General features: G+C 49.0%; 1 protein-coding gene across 5 annotated transcripts in view; it reads right to left on the reverse strand.

Annotated features, from left to right (window-relative positions):
• Window positions 1-21420, reverse strand: part of dnajb2 (DnaJ heat shock protein family (Hsp40) member B2) — a 58614-nt gene that overhangs the window by 17663 nt on the left and 19531 nt on the right. For all 5 annotated transcript variants that reach the window (XM_067987008.1, XM_067987005.1, XM_067987004.1 and 2 more), the window contains exons 3-8: window positions 16185-16294; window positions 8439-8492; window positions 7058-7174; window positions 4994-5086; window positions 3648-3753; window positions 1178-1248 (exon numbers count right to left, since the gene is read on the reverse strand). In XM_067987008.1, the coding sequence (XP_067843109.1) occupies window positions 1178-1248; window positions 3648-3753; window positions 4994-5086; window positions 7058-7174; window positions 8439-8492; window positions 16185-16294 (551 nt within the window). The remainder of the gene's footprint in view (window positions 1-1177; window positions 1249-3647; window positions 3754-4993; window positions 5087-7057; window positions 7175-8438; window positions 8493-16184; window positions 16295-21420) is intronic.

Genomic DNA, 21420 nt, shown 5'->3' on the forward strand with positions numbered 1-21420 from the left:
GGGGGGGGTCCAGAACTGAGGGGCCATAAATATAAGATAGTCACTAATAAATCCAATTGTGAATTCAGGAGAAACTTCTTTACCCAGAGAGTGATTGGAATAAGGAACTCGCTCCCACATGGAACTGTTGAGGTGAATAACGTAGATGGATTTAAGGGAAAGCTGGATAAACACATGAGGGGGAAAGGAATAGAAGGATATGCTGATAGGGTGAGATGAAGAGGGGTGGGAGGAGGCTCGTGTGGAGCATCAATGCCAGCACAGACCAGTTGGGCCGAATGGCCTGTTTCTGTGCTGTAGTCTACGTAACTATGTAACTCCTATTGGCCATCTGTTCAAACTTAACCAAGCCCATTGGTGGATGCTGTTACAAGGCGTGACACGTGGCAGGGTGGAGAACCAATCACCTCCACCTTTCAGTGTGCTCGGAGCCACGGAGAACTTTCCCACCGCTGGTAAAGTTGTGTGGTCACACAGCGCCGACTGACCGAGATGAGGAGAGTGAGCGAGAGAGTGCACCCCAAAGCTCTATCCTCAGCCGTGGCTCAGTGGGGTCGCCGCCGCGGAGTCAGCAGGTCGTGGGTTCAAGTCCCCACTCCGGAGACACGCGCTCAAAAATCCAGGCCAACGCTCCCAGTGCCAGTACTGAGAGAGCGCCGCACCGTCGGAGGTGCCGTCTTTCGGATGAGGTGTTAAACCGATCGTTTAAGACGTGAAAGATCCCACGGCCGCTACTTCGAAGGAGGGCAGGGGAGTTCTCCCCCTGTCCTGGCAAATATTTATCCCTCAACCAATATCACTAAAAACAGATTATCTGGTCATTATCACATTGCTGCTTGTGGGACCTTGCTGTGCGCAAATTGATAATCAAAACGAAGGGCGCGGCCTGAAAAAATACTCGCTCTAACACTAGCTGGTTCTACCGAGAATAAACAAGTCCGGGGCAAATGGGAGGGGCATGGGAAGGTCCTTTTTATTTCTAAAATATATTTATTCTGGATTCTTGCAGTAGCACTGAGTGCCTCTAGTCAGAATGGCTAATCGCTGGAGTTTTATCCTTCCTGTCTTGGTGCCATCTGCTCCCACTGATCTCTTCTCTAGCTGATTCCCATGACTCCCTGCTTCAGCGATCGGTTGACTGCGGCCTAGTCTCGCACGGCCCTCCTATCTCGCTTACCATTTACTCGAATCGATTTCAGCTGCCCGTCTTCCTCGATTTCCACCCTCTCTTCACCATTTTCCACAATTCTAGAAGTGGGGAGGTGTGGGGGGGAGCGAAAAGGACAGAATAAACATTTATTAAATAGGTTATATTTTCATAGAGAGTCATCAAGGTGGGAAAAAAAACAACACACTCCCGGGGCAGGTACAGCACGGGTTTGATACAGAGTAAAGCTCCCTCTACACTGTCCCATCAAACACTCCCAGGGCAGGTACAGCACGGGTTTGATACAGAGTAAAGCTCCCTCTACGCTGTCCCATCAAACACTCCCAGGGCAGGTACAGCACGGGTTAGATACAGAGTAAAACTCCCTCTACACTGTCCCATCAAACACTCCCAGGGCAGGTACAGCACGGGTTAGATACAGAGTAAAGCTCCCTCTACACTGTCCCATCAAACACTCCCAGGGCAGGTACAGCACGGGTTAGATACAGAGTAAAACTCCCTCTACACTGTCCCATCAAACACTCCCAGGGCAGGTACAGCACGGGTTAGATACAGAGTAAAGCTCCCTCTACACTGTCCCATCAAACACTCCCAGGGCAGGTACAGCACGGGTTAGACACAGAGTAAAGCTCCCTCTACACTGTCCCATCAAACACTCCCAGGGCAGGTACAGCACGGGTTAGATACAGAGTAAAGCTCCCTCTACACTGTCCCATCAAACACTCCCAGGGCAGGTACAGCACGGGTTAGACACAGAGTAAAGCTCCCTCTACACTGTCCCATCAAACACTCCCAGGGCAGGTACAGCACGGGTTAGATACAGAGTAAAGCTCCCTCTACACTGTCCCATCAAACACTCCCAGGGCAGGTACAGCACGGGTTAGATACAGAGTAAAGCTCCCTCTACACTGTCCCATCAAACACTCCCAGGGCAGGTACAGCACGGGTTTGATACAGAATAAAGCTCCCTCTACACTGTCCCATCAAACAATCCCAGGGCAGGTACAGCACGGGTTAGATACAGAGTAAAGCTCCCTCTACACTGTCCCATCAAACACTCCCAGGGCAGGTACAGCATGGGTTAGATACAGAGTAAAGCTCCCTCGACACTGTCCCATCAAACACTCCCAGGGCAGGTACAGCACGGGTTAGATACAGAGTAAAGCTCCCTCTACACTGTCCCATCAAACACTCCCAGGGCAGGTACAGCACGGGTTAGATACAGAGTAAAGCTCCCTCTACACTGTCCCATCAAACACTCCCAGGGCAGGTACAACGCAGGTTAGATACAGAGTAAAGCTCCCTCTACACTGTCCCATCAAACGCTCTCAGGGCAGGTACAGCACGGGTTAGATACAGAGTAAAGCTCCCTCTACACTGTCCCATCAAACGCTCTCAGGGCAGGTACAACGCATGTTAGATACAGAGTAAAGCTCCCTCTACATTGTCCCATCAAACACTCCCAGGGCACGTACAGCACGGTTAAGATACAGAGTAAAGCTCCCTCCACACTGTCCCATCAAACACTCCCAGGGCAGGTACAGCACGGTTTAGATACAGAGTAAAGCTCCCTCCACACTGTCCCATTAAACACTCCCAGGGCAGGTACAGCACGGTTTAGATACAGAGTAAAGCTCCCTCTACACTGTCCCATCAAACACTCCCAGGGCAGGTACAGCACGGGATAGATACAGAGTAAAGCTCCCTCTACACTGTCCCATCAAACACTCCCAGGGCAGGTACAGCACGGGTTTGATACAGAATAAAGCTCCGTCTACACTCTTGTCTCTGAGTCAGAAGGGTTCGAGCCCCATTCCAGAGACTTGAGCACATTATCCAGACTGACACTCCCAGTGCCAGTACTGAGGGAGTGCTGCACTGTTGGAGGTGCCGTCTTTTGGATGAGACGTTAAAATGAGGCCCCGTCTGCCCTCTCAGGTGGATGTAAAAGATCCCTTGGCACTATTTTGAAGAAGAGCAGGGGAATTCTCCTCGGCGTCCTGGGCCAATATTTATCCCTCAACCAACATCACTAAAACAGATGATCTGGTCATTATCACATTGCTGTTTGTGGGATCTTGCTGTGTGTAAATTGGCTGCTGCATTTCCTACATTACAACAGTGACTACACTTCAAAAAGTACTTTGTTGGCTGTAAAGTGCTTTGGGACGCCCTGAGGTGGTGAGAGGAGTTATATAAATGCAAGTTCTTTCTTTCTTTACACTCACTCACAACCAGTGCGCCCCCCACCGCCGCACCCCCTGCTCCCCCCCCCCCCCCCCCCCCCCGCCGCACCCCCTGCTCCCCCCCCCCCCCCCACCACCGCACCCCCTGCTCTCCCCCCCCCCCCCCCCCCCCCACCAGAATAAGGATAGGAACAGAACTCTCCCCGTAAATACAACTTGCAGCAGGTCAGACGGCCAATTTGACAATATTGACACCAATTAAGGACCCTCCGAATCTCCTCCCTGTTACTCACTTTCTGGTGGTGATGCGTTTGCCGTTAACAAGTTTCGTGGAGGTCGACACTGATCGGAAACTGCCCACTCCACTCCCGCCGACATTGGCAGAGAACGACGAGAAATCTGTCCAGGGTAAAGTGTATTTGTTAGAGGTTGGAAACCAGAAGGTGGATTTGGAGAAAAAAATTCACATAATAAAAAGGTGTGACAAAGGGGATAATCTCCGAAAGCTTATGATTTTAAAATAAAATTGTTGGACTATAACCTGGTGTTGTAAGATTCCTTACATTTAACTTGCTGAAGCATTGGGAGAGCCACATTTTACTTTTACTTTCACCGATTTTACTGACCCCCGAACCTCAGCTGCTCCATCAAAGGTTATCTTTCTCTACATGATCTTCTGTACAGGCTGGGCTAAGCTGGAGAAGCTATAAGTTGTGTCAAAGCCATTACACAGAGATGGAGGTTATAAGCAGCAATGCTTCTCTTATCACAGTCATCAAGGCTGAATTTAAGGATAATAAGGACCTTGTCGATAATGACAAGGGTGCCTTGGAGAGGGTGCAGGGGCGATTTACTAGAATGGTACCAGGGATGAGGGTCTTTAGCTACGTGGAGAGACTGGAGAAGCTGGGGTTGTTCTCCTTAGAGCAGAGAAGGTTAAGGGGAGATTTAATAGAGGGGTTCAAAATTATGAGGGGTTTTGATAGAGTAAATAAGGAGAAACTGTTTCCACTGGCAGGAGGGTCGGTAACCAGAGGACACAGATTTAAGATAATTGGCAAAAGAACCAGGGGGGAGATGAGGAGAAATTTCTTTACGCAGCGAGTTGTTATGATCTGGAATGCGCTGCCTGAAAGGGCGGTGGAAGCAGATTCAATAGTAACTTTCAAAAGGAAATTGGATAAATACTTGAAAAGGAAAAATTTGCAGGGCTATGGGGAAAGAGCAGGGGGAGTGGGACTAATTGGATAGCTCTTTCAAAGAGCCGGCACGGACACGATGGGCCGAACGGCCTCCTCCTGTGCTGTACGATTCTATACGATCTCGATAGCTGGATAAAGGCAAACATTTTGTTTTAAAGGCAACATCAGCTCAGGCGCCGACTTAATAGGGACAGTTCAGGCTGGTTTAGGACAGTTTTGAACGGGAATTAACTGATCCTCCCTCACTGTAACTACTCTATTGACGGGCCACCAGGCGGCAGCGTCCGAACAGAAACAAGGGTCAGAAGAAGATGGTTCCCACAGTATCTTCCCGCCCCCCACCTACCCCCATTTCAGAGTGGGACTTCCCCCCACCCCCCCCCCCCCACCACCACCCCTCTGTCCTTAACCAAACGTTTCCCCCACTTCCAACATACCTGACCCAGTGGGAAAAGAGAATGAAAAGAAGGATCCAGGACCGCGGCGCGATCTCTCGATCCCCCCCATTTCGGAAAATGGTCCAAAGTCATCTGCAGGTAAAATAATCAGGACAGAAAAAAAAAATCAGTCATAAATTGGCTTACATCTTATGTGCAAATTAAACCAACAGGAATCGAAAAACAGGAGCATTTGTATTCACGTCGTGTCTGATTGCGACAGCTTAAAGTGCTGCGTGCAATAAATTACCTTTGGCAGTGACTTTTATATGCATAGATGCACGAAAGAAAACAGGCCATTCGGCCCCAAGCAGTCCAGAGATCTGAGCACAAAATCCAGGCCGACGCTCCCAGTGCAGTACTGGGGGAGTGCTGCACTGTCGGAGGCGCCGTCTTTCGGATGAGACGTTGAACCGAGGGCCCCGTCTGCCCTCTCTCTCAGGTGGACGTAAAAGATCCCACGGCCACTATTTCGAAGAAGAGCAGGGGAGAGTTCTCACTGGTGTCCTGGGCCGATATTTATCCCTCAACCCAACATCACTAAAAACAGATTGTCTGACTATTTATTTCATTGCTGTTTGTGGGATCTTGCTGTGCGCAAATTGACTGCCACGTTTCCTACATTACAACGGTGACTACATTTCAAAAAAAGTACTTTCATTGGCCGTAAACGTTTTAGGACGTCCTGCGCTACAAGTTCAAGCTTCTTCCGCGGTTCAGTCAGACCACGGCTGATCTGCTCCTCCCAAACCCACGACCTCTACCACCTAGAAGGACAAGGGCAGCAGGCACATGGGAACAACACCACCTGCACGTTCCCCTCCAAGTCATACACCATCCCGACTTGGAGATATATCGCCGTTCCTTCATCGTCGCTGGGTCAAAATCCTGGAACTCCCTCCCTAACAGCACTGTGGGAGAACCGTCACCACACGGACCGCAGCGGTTCAAGAAGGCGGCTCACCACCACCTTCTCAAGGGGCAATTAGGGATGGGCAATAAATGCCGGCCTCGCCAGCGACGCCCACATCCCATGAATGAATTAAAAAAAACTCCATTTACCCGTCTTGGCTCCATTTCCCTTCATACCTTTACTCAACAAAAATCCATCCATCTCAGTGTTGAAAATTTCAATTGACCCCCCCAGCACCCACAGCCTTTTGGGGGGCGAGAGTTCCAGATTTCCACTCCCCTTTGTGTGAATTCCTGATTTCGCTCCTGAACGGCCCAGCTCTAATTTTAAGGTTATGCCCCCTTGTTCAGGACTCCCCCCACCAGAGGAAATAGTTTCTCTGCTATCAAATCCCTTTATCATTTTAAACAGCTCGACTAGATCACCCCTCAACCTTCTAAACTCAACGGAATACAAACCTAGTCTATGCAACAAGTCTTTGGTGGCGTTGGGTGAGGGAGGACGCAAACGGTGCCTGAGATCTTTTATCAACCACCCGACCAACTGGAACATGCAGACGGGGCCTTGTTTTAACGTCTCAATGAAAGACATCACCTTCAACGATGCAATAGTGAAGTTTCAGAGTATCGAAGGTCACCATTAACATTATTCAACAACAACAACTTGAGGTAGGTTTTAAGGAGCGTCATAAAGGAGGGGAGAGAGGCGGAGAGGTTTAGGGAGGGAATTCCAGAGCTTAGGGCCCAGGCAGCTGAAGGCACGGCCGCCAACGGTGGAGCGACGGAAATCGGGGACGCGCGAGATCTGGAGGAACGCAGAGGTCTCGGAGGGTTGTAGGACCGCAGGAGGGGGGACTGAGATAGGGAGGGTGGGGGTGAGGCCACGGAGGGATTCGAACACAGAGGATGAGAATTTTAAAATCGAGGCGTTGCCGGACCGGGAACCAACGTAGGTCAGCGAGCACAGGAGGCGGTGGGCGAACGGGAATTGGTACGAGTCGGGATACGGGATAGCAGAGCTTTCATTAAGCTAAATCTCGGACCAGTTACATCGCACAGACGGGAACCCGGTAATTCTGCGGAAGCGGAGTGGGGTCGTTCAGTCGCCTCAACACGTCACCGCCCAAGAAAAAAAAAAGACAGCACGCTCACCGAACAACTCTGCAAAAGGATCTCGACCGCCGAAGAACTCCCTAAATACTTCATCAGGGCTACGGAACGAAAACACAAATCCTGGAAACTCCGTTCCCTTGCTGGGTCCTCTGCCACCTGTTGAAATTATTTTTAAAAATGAAAATAAATATTTACGTCAAAAAAGTGCAACTTGCCTTAGAAGCGTTTTCTGGAAGCAGGGTTTCCACCTCCCGCTTGCTACCAGCTGGAGGTTCTGACCGCATGGCCAAAGGGCGAGGGAAGGAGGGAGCTCGGCCGTGACGCCCCCCCCCCCCGTAAGTTGAATAGCGTCCGCTCGGGCACTGCGGGACTTCGTAGCGGGAGAGGCAAGGGACACGAGTTCAAACTATGGAAGAGCAGGAATAGACTGGGAGGTTCTCCTTTTCCCCGGAGAGCAGTGAGCCTCTGGAATGTGTTGCCGGCCGGTGTGGTCGGTGCCGACTCTCTGCTCACCTTCAAGAGGGAACTGGACCAGTTCCTGACTGGGGCACAGATCGCATCATATAGAAGGGAAGCGTCGTTACAGATAACACTTGGTACCCTGTGATCCCCTGGACTGGTTTCCATCGCCAGAGGGGGCCCGGAGAGGAATTCTACAGGGTATTTTTTTTTCCCCCCTTATTGGCCCTGGGGTTGTCTCTCCGTTTTTATTTGCCTTTGCCCAGAGATTACGTGGCCGCGGGGTGGAGGGGGGTGATGAGGGAAGAAGTGCCTGGTCACGATGCTCCGGCCGTAACGGTGCGTGGGGCAGGCTTGAGGGGACCAGCTGGTCTTTTCCTGCCCGTCAATTTCGTACGTAGGAGGAGAAAATTGCCACGGGCAAAAAAAAAAAAGGCAGACGCAGAGCCTCACCGTTCCATCACCGCGCTGGCGGTGGCAGCGCAACAGCGAATGAAGCAGCGGCGCGGCATGCTAACGGATTGCAACGAGCAGGGCTGGAGCGAGGGCGGGACTCACGTACTGCGGGGATACGTCATCGGGGCTTTTAATAAAATCAGGGCGAGAGCGTCGAAGGAGCAGGGTGGCGTGTCACTTCCCGATCATTCCAGCCCCTCCGCAAAGTACCCCCCGGGGAGTGATACAGAATCATAGGGATAGGTGTAGGCCATTCAGCCCCTCGTGCCCGTTCCGCCATTCAATTAGATTGTAGCTGATCTGTATCTTAACTCCTTCTACCCACACAGGTGCCACAACCCTTAATACCCTCGCCTAACAAATATCTATCAACCTCAGTCTTGAAATTTTCAATTGGCCCCCAGCATCCACACCCTTATTGGGGGGGAAAGAGTTCCAGATTTCCATGCCCTTTATGTGAAGAAAAGGGGGGGGTAAGGAAAAGAATCAAGCTGTTTCCTCTTACCTGCTCCCATTAATCCGTCCTTTCCATACACGTCATAAACCTCCCGCTTACTTTCTGCAATAAAAAAAAAAGGTTAATGAAATTAAGAGTTATAGAAATTACATAGAGTCTAGAGCACAGAAACAGGCCATTCGGCCCAACTAGTCCATGCCGGTGTTTACGGCGGGAGGAAATAGCGGAGGCTCTGACCATCATTTTCCAATCCTCCCTGGATACAGGCGTGGTGCCGGAGGATTGGAGGACTGCTAACGTTGTGCCATTGTTTAAAAAAGGGAGAAAGGGATAGACCGAGTAATTACAGGCCAGTCAGTCTCACCTCGGTGATGGGCAAATTATTGGAATCAATTCTGAGGGACAGCATAAACCGTCATTTAGAAAGACATGGGTTAATCAAGGACAGTCAGCATGGATTTGTTAAGGGAAGGTCGTGACTGACTAACCTGATTGAATTTTTTGAGGAGGTAACAAGGAGGGTCGATGGGGGTAACGCGTTTGATGTAGTCTACATGGATTTTGACAAGGTCCCACGTGGCAGACTGGTCAAAAAAGTACAAGCCCATGGCTAGTTGGATCCAAAATTGGCTCAGTGGCAGGAAGCAAATGGTAATGGTTGACGGGTGTTTTTGTGACTGGAAGGATGTTTCCAGTGGGATTCCGCAGGGCTCAGTAGTAGATCCCTTGCTTTTTGTGGCATATATTAATGATTTAGACTTAAAGTGTAGGGGGCATGATTAAGAAGTTTGCCAATGATACAAAAATTGGCCGTGTGGTTGATAGTGAGGAGGAAAGCTGTAGACTGCAGGAAGATATCAATGGACTGGTCAGGTGGGCAGAAAAGTGGCAAATGGAATTAATTCCAGAGAAGTGTGAGGTAATGTATTTGGGGAGGGCAAACAAGGCAAGGGAATACACAATAAATGGGAGGATACTGAGAGGTGTAGAGGAACAAAGGAACATAGGAACAAGATTAGGCCATTCAGCCCCTCGAGCCCGCTCCACCATTTGATAAGATCATGGCTGATCTGTGATCTAACTCCATATACCTGCCTTTGGCCCATATCCCTTAATACCTTTGGTTGCCAAAAAGCTATCTATCTCACATTTAAAATTAGCAATTCAGCTAGCATCAACTGCCGTTTGCGGAAGAGAGTTCCAAACTTCTACCACCCTTTGTGTGTAGAAATGTTTTCTAATCTCGCTCCTGAAAGGTCTGGCTCTATTTTTTAGGCTGTGCCTCCTACTCCTAAAATCCCCAACCAGCGGAAATAGTTTCTCTCTATCCACCCTATCTGTTCCCCTTAATATCTTATAAACTTCGATCAGATCACCCCTTAACCTTCCAAACTCTAGAGAATACAACCCCAATTTGTGTAATCTCTCCTCGTAACTTAACCCTTGAAGTCCGGGTATCATTCTAGTAAACCTACGCTGCACTCCCTCCAAGGCCAATATGTCCTTCCGAAGGTGCGGTGCCCAGAACTGCTCACAGTACACCAGGTGCGGTCTAACCAGGGTTTTGTATAGCTGCAGCATAACTTCTGCCCCCTTGTACTCTAGTCCTCTAGATATAAAGGCCAGCATTCCATTAGCCTTATTGATTATTTTCTGCACCTGTTCATGACACTTCAATGATCTATGTACCTGAACCCCTAAGTCCCTTTGGCCATCCACTGTTTTTAACTTTTTACCATTTAGAAAGTACCCTGTTCTATCCTTTTTTGGTCCAAAGTGGATGACCTAACATTTGCCTACATTGAATTCCATTTGCCACAGTTTTGCCCATTCACCTAATCTATCAACATCCCTTTGTAATTTTATGTTTTCATCTACACTGCTTACAATGCCACCAATCTTTGTGTCATCGGCAAACTTAGATATGAGACTTTCTATGCCTTCATCTAAGTCGTTAATAAATATTGTGAATAATTGAGGCCCCAAGACTGATCCCTGCGGGACTCCACTAGTCACATCCTGCCAATGTGAGTACCTTCCCATTATCCCTACTCTCTGTCGCCTTTCGCTCAGCCAACTTCCTAACCAAGTCCGTACTTTTCCCTCGATTCCATGGGCTTCTATCTTAGCTAACCAGTCTCTTATGTGGGACTTTATCAAATGCCTTCTGGAAGTCCATACAAATAACATCCATTGACATTCCCCTGTCCACTACTTTAGTCACCTTTTCAAAAAATTCCCTGGTTTCCCTCTCTCTCCTTTCTTAAAAAGCGGAGTGACATGTGCAATTTTCCAATCTAGAGGGACAGTTCCGAATCTAGAGAACTTTGAAAGATTATACTCAGGGCATCTGCAATGTGCTCACCTACTTCCTTTAAAACCCTGGGATGGAAACCATCTGGTCCTGGGGATTTGTTACTCTTTAGTGCTATTATTTTCTTCATTACTGTTGTTTTACTTATGTTAATTTTATTGAGTCCCTGTCCCCGATTCAATATTAGTTTTCTTGGGATTTCAGTTACATGGGTAAGATGGGTATAGAGGGATATGGGCCAAGTGCAGGCAATTGGGACTAGCTTAGTGGTATAAACTGGGCGACATGGACATGTTGGGCCGAAGGGCCTGTTTCCATGTTGTAAACTTCTATGATTCTATGCTCATTAGGGGGCATAGCCTCAGAATAAGGGGTCGCCTGTTTAAGACGGAAATAAGGAGGAATTTCTTCTCCCAGAGGGTTGTGAATTTTTGGAATTCTTTACCCCAAAAAGCTGTGGAGGCTGAGTCATTGAATACATTCAAGGCTGAGTTAGACAAATTTTTGATCAGCAAGGGAGTCAAAGGATATGGGGAAAGGGCGGGAAAGTGGAGTTGAGGTAAAAATCAGATCAGCCATGATCTCATTAAATGGCGGAGCAGGCTCGAGGGGCCGAATGGCCTGCTCCTGCTCCTACCACTTATGGTCTTATGCTCTTATGGTCATATGCTATCCTCTTTTTCTACTGTAAATACTGACGCAAAGTAATTATTCAACATGTCAGCCATTTCCCCATTGTCAATGACCTTGGAGTGCATGTCCACAGATCCCTGAAGGTAGCAGGACAGGTAGATAAGGTGGTTAAGAAGGCATATGGAATACTTTCCTTTATTAGCTGAGGCATAGAATATAAGAGCAGGGAGGTTAAGCTAGAACTATATAAAACACTGGTTAGGCCACAGCTGGAGTACTGCGTACAGTTTTGGTCACCACATTACAGGAGAGATGTGATTGCACTAGAGAGGGTACAGAGGAGACTTATAAGGATGTTGCCAGGACCGGAGAATTTTAGCTATGAGGAAAGGTTGGATAGGCTGGAGTTATTTTCTTTGAAACAGAGGTGGCTGAGGGGAGATTTAATTGAGGTGTACAAAATTATGACGGGACTGGATAGAGTGGATAGGGAGACCTATTTCCCTTAGCAGAGAGGTCAATAACCAGGGGGCATAGATTTAAAGTAATTGGTAGAAGGATTAGAGGGGAGCTGAGGAGAAACAATTTCACCCAGAGGGTGATGGGGGTCTGGAACTCACTGCCTGAAAGGGTGGGAGAGGCAGAAACCCTCAACTCATTTAAAAAGTACTTGGATATGCACTTGAAGTGCCGAAACCTACAGGGCTACGGACCAAGTGCTGGAAAGTGGGATTAGGCTGGGTGGCTCATTTCTGGCCAGCGCGGACACGATGGGCCGAATGGACTCCTTCTGTGCCGTAAATTATCTATGATTCTAATGCTCCACACGAGCCTCCTCCCTCCCTACTTCATCTCACCCTATCAACATATCCTTCTATTCCTTTCGCCACCCTTGTACTTATTAAGCTTCCCCTTAAATGCATCTATGTTATTCGCCTCAACTACTCCACGAGGTAGCGAGTGCCCCATTCTCACCACTCTCCGGGTAAATTGAATCAAACTGGTCCTTGTACAGGGGGTGGGGATGTGGCATTTCAGGTTGTGCACTGGTTTGAACAAAAACAAGTACATGCATTTTGAGGATAATTATCTGACATTGAAAGTCCTTTTAAACCACAAACTTCAATAATGTTCTTTAATTTTAGACTGTCCATTTGGTCTGTTTTTTCTGAATATATGTTTTGTTTAAGAAAAAACACGCCAATAGTTATGGAGAAGGATAGGTCTGGCCCAAAAGTTAAAATTCTAAATTGGGGAAAGGCCAATTTTGATGGTATTAGACAGGAACTTTCAGAAGTTGATTGGGAGAGTCTGTTGGCAGGCAAAGGGACGTCTGGTAAGTGGGAGGCTTTCAAAAGTGTGTTAACCAGGGTTCAGGGTAAGCACATTCCTTATAAAGTGAAGGGCAAAGCTGGTAGAAGTAGGGAACCTTGGATGACTCGGGAGATTGAGGCCCTAGTCAAAAAGAAGAAGGAGGCATATGACATGCATAGGCAGCTGGGATCAAGTGGATCCCTTGAAGAGTATAGAGATTGCCGGAGTAGAGTTAAGAGAGAAATCAGGAGGGCAAAAAGGGGACATGAGATTGCTTTGGCAGATAAGGCAAAGGAGAATCCAAAGAGCTTCTACAAATACATAAAGGGCAAAAGAGTAACTAGGGAGAGAGTAGGGCCTCTTAAGGATCAACAAGGTCATCTATGTGCGGAACCACAAGAGATGGGTGAGATCCTGAATGAATATTTCACATCGGTATTTACGGTTGAGAAAGGCATGGATGTTAGGGAACTTGGGGAAATAAATAGTGATGTCTTGAGGAGTGTACATATTACAGAGAGGGAGGTGCTGGAAGTCTTAACGCGCATCAAGGTAGATAAATCTCCGGGACCTGATGAAATGTATCCCAGGACGTTATGGGAGGTTAGGGAGGAAATTGCGTGTCCCCTAGCAGAGATATTTGAATCATCCACCGCTACAGGTGAGGTGCCTGAAGATTGGAGGGTAGCAAATGTTGTGCCTTTGTTTAAGAAGGGCGGCAGGGAAAAGCCTGGGAACTACAGACCGGTGAGCCTGACATCTGTAGTGGGTAAGTTGTTAGAGGGTATTCTGAGGGACAGGATCTACAGGCATTTGGAGAGGCAGGGACTAATTAGGAACAGTCAGCATGGTTTTGTGAGAGGAAAATCATGTCTCATGAATTTGATTGAGTTTTTTGAAGGGGTAACCAAGAAGATAGATGAGGGCTGTGCAGTAGACATGGTCTACATGGACTTCAGCAAAGCATTTGACAAGGTACCGCATGGTAGGTTGTTACATAAGGTTAAATCTCATGGGATCCAAGGTGAGGTAGCCAATTGGATGCAAAATTGGCTTGACGACAGAAGACAGAGGGTGGTTGTAGAGGGTTGTTTTTCAAACTGGATATCTGTGTCCAGCGGTGTGCTTCAGGGATCGGTGCTGGGTCCGCTGTTATTTGTTATTTATATCAATGATTTGGATGAGAATTTAGGAGGCATGGTTAGTAAGTTTGCAGATGACACCAAGATTGGTGGCATTGTGGACAGTGAAGAAGGTTATCTAGGATTGCAACGGGATCTTGATAAATTGGGCCACTGGGCCGATGAATGGCAGATGGAGTTTAATTTAGATAAATGTGAGGTGATGCATTTTGGGAGATCGAATCGGGCCAGGACCTACTCCGTTAATGGTAGGGCGTTGGGGAGAGTTATAGAACAAAGAGATCTAGGAGTACAGGTTCATAGCTCCTTAAAAGTGGAGTCACAGGTGGATAGGGTGGTGAAGAAGGCATTCGGCATGCTTGGTTTCATTGGTCAGAACACTGAATGCAGGAGTTGGGATGTCTTGTTGAAGTTGTACAGGGCATTGGTGAGGCCACACTTGGAATACTGTGTACAGTTCTGGTCACCCTATTATAGAAAGGATATTATTAAACTAGAAAGAGTGCAGAAAAGATTTACTAGGATGCTACCGGGACTTGATGGTTTGACTTACAGGGAGAGGTTAGACAGACTGGGACTTTTTTCCCTGGAGAGTAGGAGGTTAAGGGGTGATCTTATAGAAGTCTATAAAATAATGAGGGGCATAGATAAGGTAGATAGTCAAAATCTTTTCCCAAAGGTAGGGGAGTCTATAACGAGGGGGCATAGATTTAAGGTGAGAAGGGAGAGATACAAAAGGGTCCAGAGGGGCAATTTTTTCACTCAAAGGGTGGTGAGTGTCTGGAACGAGCTGCCAGAGGCAGTAGTAGAGGCGGGTACAATTTTGTCTTTTAAAAAGCATTTGGACAGTTACATGGGTAAGATGGGTATAGAGGGATATGGGCCAAGTGCAGGAAATTGGGACTAGCTTAGTGGTATAAACTGGGCGACATGGACATGTTGGGCCGAAGGGCCTGTTTCCATGTTGTAACTTCTATGATTCTATGAATATCAAGGAGAAATTAAGAGCTGGATTAACATCAGTAGAGATAGAGTCAGTAACACAGGGCACTGGGGGAGAGGGGTTACTGAGTGACAGTGTGAGGGAGCTGGATTAACATCAGTAGAGATACAGTCAGTAACACAGGGCGCTGGGGGGAGAGGGGTTACTGAGTGACAGTGTGAGGGAGCTGGATTAACATCAGTAGAGATACAATCAGTAACACAGGGTGCTGGGGGGAGGGGTTACTGAGTGACAGTGTGAGGGAGCTGGATTAACATCAGTTGAGATACAGTCAGTAACACAGGGCGCTGGGGGAGAGGGGTTACTGAGTGACAGTGTGAGGGAGCTGGATTAACATCAGTAGAGATACAGTCAGTAACACAGGGCGCTGGGGGAGAGGGGTTACTGAGTGACAGTGTGAGGGAGCTGGATTAACATCAGTAGAGATACAGTCAATAACACAGGGCACTGGGGGAGAGGGGTTACTGAGTGACAGTGTGAGGGAGGGGGATTAACGTCAGTAGAGATACAGTCAGTAACACAGGGCACTGGGGGAGAGGGGTTACTGAGTGACAGTGTGAGGGAGGGGGATTAACATCAGTAGAGATACAGTCAGTAACACAGGGCGCTGGGGGAGAGGAGTTACTGAGTGACGGTGTGAGGGAGGGGGATTAACATCAGTAGAGATACAGTCAGTAACACAGGGCGCTGGGGGAGAGGGGTTACTGAGTGACAGTGTGAGGGAGCTGGATTAACATCAGTAGAGATACAGTCAGTAACACAGGGTGCTGGGGGAGGGGTTACTGAGTGACAGTGTGAGGGAGCTGGATTAACATCAGTAGAGATACAGTCAGTAACACAGGGTGCTGGGGGAGGGGTTACATGGTCATCTATTTTAACCAAAATGGCTAACAACCTCCATTGAAAGAAAATTTCTTACAACAACAACAATTTGCATTTATATAGCGCCTTAATGTAGTAAAACGGCCCAAGGTGTTTCACAGGAGCGATTATCAAACAAAATTTGTCACGAGCCACATAAGGAGATGTTAGGACAGGTGACCAAAAGCTTGGTCAAAGAGGTAGGTTTTGAGGAGTGAGAGGCGGAGAGACGGAGAGGTTGCAGGAGAGAATTCCAGAGCTTAGCTCCTAGGCAGCTGAAGGCACGGCCGCCAACGGGGGAGCGATGGAAATCGGGGATGCGCAAGAGGCCGGAATTGGAGGAGCGCAGACCCTTCAACTTAACAACGCAGCGTGCAAGTTCAAGGGCACGGTAACAAGGCGATGAGTGAGGGATACAAGAAAATGCAAGAGTGTCCCCCTTTGTCACAATGATCGGTCCATGTGACACCACTCCTCACATCCCTGCACCACAAGTAAATGGAAAACAATTTGGGATGCGCACTTACTGTCTGATAGTACTTCATATGCCTCCGCAATCTCCTTAAACTTTTGTTCCGCAAATTCCTTATTATCTGGGTTCTTGTCGGGATGCCATCGCAGTGCCTGTTTCCGGTAGCTGTTAGGGGGGGGGGGAAGGGGAAAGGAAAATTTCAATTCCCACCGGATCACCAAAACTTGCCACTGTAAGATTCCGACTTAACGCCTCGTCTGATTAATGAATAGGTTCGGGGGCCTAGTGTCGGCAAACTCTAGTGCTTTATTAAGGAAGTATAAAAGATTGGCAGGTTTTCTGTCCTCCACCGTATCTTGCGCCGATACGTCAATCGTGGCAGACACGCCAGTCCCGCGCGTCCACGGTGACGCCCACCGGGTCAGCCCGTCGGACGGAACCTTGCACGCCCCGAGTTTGATCTCCGGCGTCTTTAGTCCCGTTTGCGCCCACCCCAGCCGCTGGCGTCCACCAATCTTTATACCCTGACCCTGACACGCCTACTTTCGGCCACAGGAGAAAAAAAACGTGCGACCGCAGCTTCGCGTGCTAGTCCTGCCTTTGGGGGGAAAAAAAGGTGGAACTGTTTTTTGGCCAGTTCTGCACTTCAGACAGCATTAGGGTCCTGGTCGGACGTATTCCTGGAGGTTTCATCACATGAGCTCCCCCCCCCCCCCGACCCCCAAAACATCCATCGCTCCCGCCATCGGTCGCCCAACACGTCCGTCCTCGCGGTGCACCGTCTTCCCGCGACCAATCGGAAAGCAAAAAGGCTCTTCGTTACCCAACTGGATGACTCTTGGCCGTCAGTCAAACAGCCTTTTTCCCATCTCCAATATTTTTATAACTAATAAACAGAAGTATTCAAAGAAAACGAAAAAAAAAAAACACAATTTTTTTTTGATGCCCTGATGATTTTTCACCCCCGCAGCGGTGTCCTGGAGGATTAATCTTCAATTCTTGGAGACTCCAGGCAAATCCTGGAGGGTTGGCAACCCTAAGCTTCATCTCTTCAAGGATTCTCTGTTCAGCGCGTTCGCCGTTATACCTCTGTATCCATGGTAAACCTCGTTTAACTATTTTAGGTTTATAGGGGGTTAAATCGGTTAACCCCCGAAAACAGGCGCGGGGATCATGGTGCGCGATTAACCCTCGCACATAGGTTGCGATGCAGGCAGCAGGTAACATTCGTGCTGCCTGACAATTTAAGAACATAAGAACATAAGAAATAGGAGCAGGAGTAGGCCAATCGGCCCCTCGAGCCTGCTCCGCCATTCAATAAGATCATGGCTGATCTGGTCCTAACCTCAAATCTAAATTCATGTCCAATTTCCTGCCCGCTCCCCGTAACCCCTAATTCCCTTTACTTCTAGGAAACTGTCTATTTCTGTTTTAAATTAATTTAATGATGCAGCTTCCACAGCTTCCTGGGGCAGCAAATTCCACAGACCTACTACCCTCTGAGTGAAGAAGTTTCTCCTCATCTCAGTTTTGAAAGAGCAGCCCCTTATTCTAAGATTATGCCCCCTAGTTCTAGTTTCACCCATCCTTGGGAACATCCTTACCACATCCACCCGATCAAGCCCCTTCACAATCTTATATGTTTCAATAAGATCGCCTCTCATTCTTCTGAACTCCAATGAGTAGAGTCCCAATCTACTCAACCTCTCCTCATATGTCCGCCCCCTCATCCCCGGGATTAACCAAGTGAACCTTCTTTGTACTGCCTCGAGAGCAAGTATGTCTTTTCTTAAGTATGGACACCAAAACTGTATGCAGTATTCCAGGTGCGGTCTCACCAATACCTTATATAACTGCAGCAATACCTCCCTGTTTTTATATTCTATCCCCCGAGCAATAAACGCCAACATTCCGTTGGCCTTCTTGATCACCTGCTGCACCTGCATACTAACTTTTTGATTTTCTTGCACTAGGACCCCCAGATCCCTTTGTACTGCAGTACTTTCCAGTTTCTCGCCATTGAGATAATAACTTGCTCTCCGATTTTTCCTGCCAAAGTGCATAACCTCACATTTTCCAATATTGTATTGCATCTGCCAAATCTCCGCCCACTCACCCAGCCTGTCTATATCCCCTTGTAGGTTTTTTATGTCCTCCTCACTCTCTACTTTCCCTCCCGTCTTTGTATCATCTGCAAACTTTGATATGTTACACTCGGTCCCCTCCTCCAAATCGTTAATTTGATTGTAAAGAGTTGGGGACCCAGCACCGACCCCTGCGGAACACCACTGGCTACTGGTTGCCAGTCCGAGATTGCTGCGTGCAGCCAGTGCTACCTGCGCTGTTGGTTGGCTGCACGCACCAGCAGGGGGGCCCCCGATATCGGGAGTGGCCAGCACTACTTAAAGGAAGCCTGCACCTCTTAAAGGGAAGGTGCACTGTGGCTGCAGGAAGGGATTTGGGAGGTGAATCCGTGGTGGAATATAGCGAAGAATGGCTGCGCCTGGGAGAGAGCGGCACCAAGGTTCGCGGACGGTGCACCAGAGGCCTTGGTGGAAGAGGTGGACAGACGGAGGGCCGTCCTATATCCACAGGGGGGCAGGCGGCCCTCCAGATATATACTGAGGAGGCAGTGGCGGACGAGGTCAATGCCAGGAGCATAGCGCCAAGCACATGGATGCAGTGCAGGAAGAAGTTCAATGATTTCTCACGAGTGGTCAAGGTGCGTGAGTTCGAGTATCAGGTGGCACCTCCTACCAACTGCACCATTAGCCTCATCCACTGCTCCATGCACTACACCCCCCATCACCCACCTACCAACAAACTCTTTCAATCACTACTCAAACCTTCAAATCACAAGCTGCATCTCACCCTCACACATTACCACTCTGGCAACCCGCACACCCACAACTCGCAGGTCACACGCGCTGGCAGCTACTCAACCCTGACAGCCACACCACCCAAACACCTTGCAGGACACTCACTGGCACATTTCGCTCTTTCTTGCAGGAGAAGGTGGCGCACAACAGCAGGCAGCAGGAAAGGCCTGGGGGGGGGGGGGGAGGACAGACGCGCCTACACATCCTCACCCCCATGGAGGAGACAGCGCTGTCCATCACTGGATGGGCCATAGCTAAAGTCGTGGCCATTGGCAGTCGCTGGAGGTATCGACGCTGACGGGCCCTGCGTACCTAATCCTCCTTCTCGCTTCCCGCATCTCCCTCAGCCCACAATCTTTTCTGACTCACGTGCTGCAGATGGTGTAAGCACACGCGTCTTACTTTCTCCTCTCCCCTCACCACAACTCAACCCAACCCATGTCCTTTTTGTCATTGCAGATACCCTAGAACTGGAACCGACACAGTCAGAGGAGGCAGAGGCAGGACGACAGAGATGATGAAGAGACACCGTCACTCGCAGCCACCAGCTCAGAGGCTGACACTTAGAGGCGAGGACAGAGGAGGGATCTGCACGTGGCGAGACACCGGGCACAAGTGCGCAGGAGCCGGGGCGGGGAGAATGGATACCGCAGGTGCCAGCTCGCCGGAGGGCGAGATCTCACACTAGTTGTGCTGCAGAGGATTCAAATGACGATATTGATGGGTCGGGCTACAGAAGAAGGCTGATGGGCGTACACGACCAAATGCTTGGTGCACTGGAAAGCCTGCGCACAATGTCAAGGGGCATGGAGGAGTCCAGCTCAAACTTGGCGCAGGGCTTGGAGCCCATCCTTTCCCACATGTTGCGTGGTCACCTCCATCAGCGTACCTGTGGAACCCGCCATGATGCAGCGTCTGACGACTGACGTCTCAGCTTCCAGTGAAGCACAAACATCTGCCATCCAAGGTCTGACTGCTGCCTTGGAAGCTCAGAATGCTGCCTTCGTGGCTCTGGGCTCCACTGTGGAACGGGGCTTCCAGGGCGTCACAGCAGTCCAGCAAACTGTTCTCTAGGCAGATCACCAGGCGCCGCCCCGGGAGAGTGGCAGTGATGCCATTGAAGACGAACCTGCGGTCCTCTCTCTCTCAGGACGACAGCATTCCTGCTCCCACCCCTGACACTCCGCCAGTGCCCTTGCTGTTGCCCGTCAGCCAGCCTGGCCGAGATGGTGCAGTCCGAAGCCGGGCCCTCCCGGCCCAGAGCTGCCCGAGGTCGTCCACCACGGCCATCCGCAAGCTCCTCGATTGAAGGTCAGCAGCCTTCCACCCCCCATGCTCCAGCCAGTGGGGATGCAGCTCGTAGGAGCACTAGGAAAGGTAAAGGCACACGAACAACGGGCACTAAGGGAATGCACAAGGGTCAATAGTATAGAAAGGTTACAGCACGGAAGGAGGCCATTTGGCCCATCGAGTCCACGCCGGCTCTATGTGTAAATCTATAAATGTGGTTTTGAATTTGTATTTGGTGTGGTTTACATTTCTGCGATGAGCTGAGGGAGGAAGCAATCATAGAAAAACCATAGAAAATTTACGACACAGAAGGAGGCCATTTGGCCCATCGTGTCCGCGCTGGCCGAAAATGAGCCACCCAACCTAATCCCAATTTCCAGCACTTGGTCCGTAGCCCCTGTAGGTTACGGCACTTCAGGTGCACATCCAGGTACTTTTTAAATGAGTTGAGGGTTTCTGCCTCTATCACCCTTTCGGGCAGTGAGTTCCAGACCCCCACCACCCTCTGGGTGAAAATCTCTCTCCTCAGCTCCCCTCTAATCCTTCTACCAATTACTTTAAATCTATGCCCCCTGGTTATTGACCTCTCAGCTAAGGGAAATAGGTCCTTCCTATCCACTCTATCTCGGCCCCTCATAATTTTGTAAACCTCAATTAAATCACCCCTCAGCCTCCTCCATTCCAAAGAGAACAACCCCAGCCTATCCAATCTTTCATCATAGCTAAAATTCTCTAGTCCTGGCAACATCCTTGTAAATCTCCTTTGTACCCTCTCTAGTGCAATCACATCTTTCCTGTAATGTGGTGACCAGAACTATAGGCAGTACTCAAGCTGTGGCCTAACTAGTATTTTATACAGATCCAGCATAACCTCCCTGCTCTTATATTCTGTGCCTCGGCTAATAAAGGAAAGTATTCCATATGCCTTCTTAACCACCTTATCTACCTGACCTGCTACCTTCAGGGATCTGTGGACATGCACTCCAAGGTCGCTTTGTTCCTCTACACCTCTCAGTATCCTCCCATTTATTGTGTATTCCCTTGCCTTGTTTGCCTTCCCCAAATGCATTACCTCACACTTCTCTGGATTGAATTCCATTTGCCACTTTTCTGCTCACCTGA

The sequence above is a fragment of the Heptranchias perlo genome, chromosome 7, assembly GCF_035084215.1.
Source record: "Heptranchias perlo isolate sHepPer1 chromosome 7, sHepPer1.hap1, whole genome shotgun sequence".
NCBI classification, from domain to species: Eukaryota; Metazoa; Chordata; class Chondrichthyes; order Hexanchiformes; family Hexanchidae; genus Heptranchias; species Heptranchias perlo.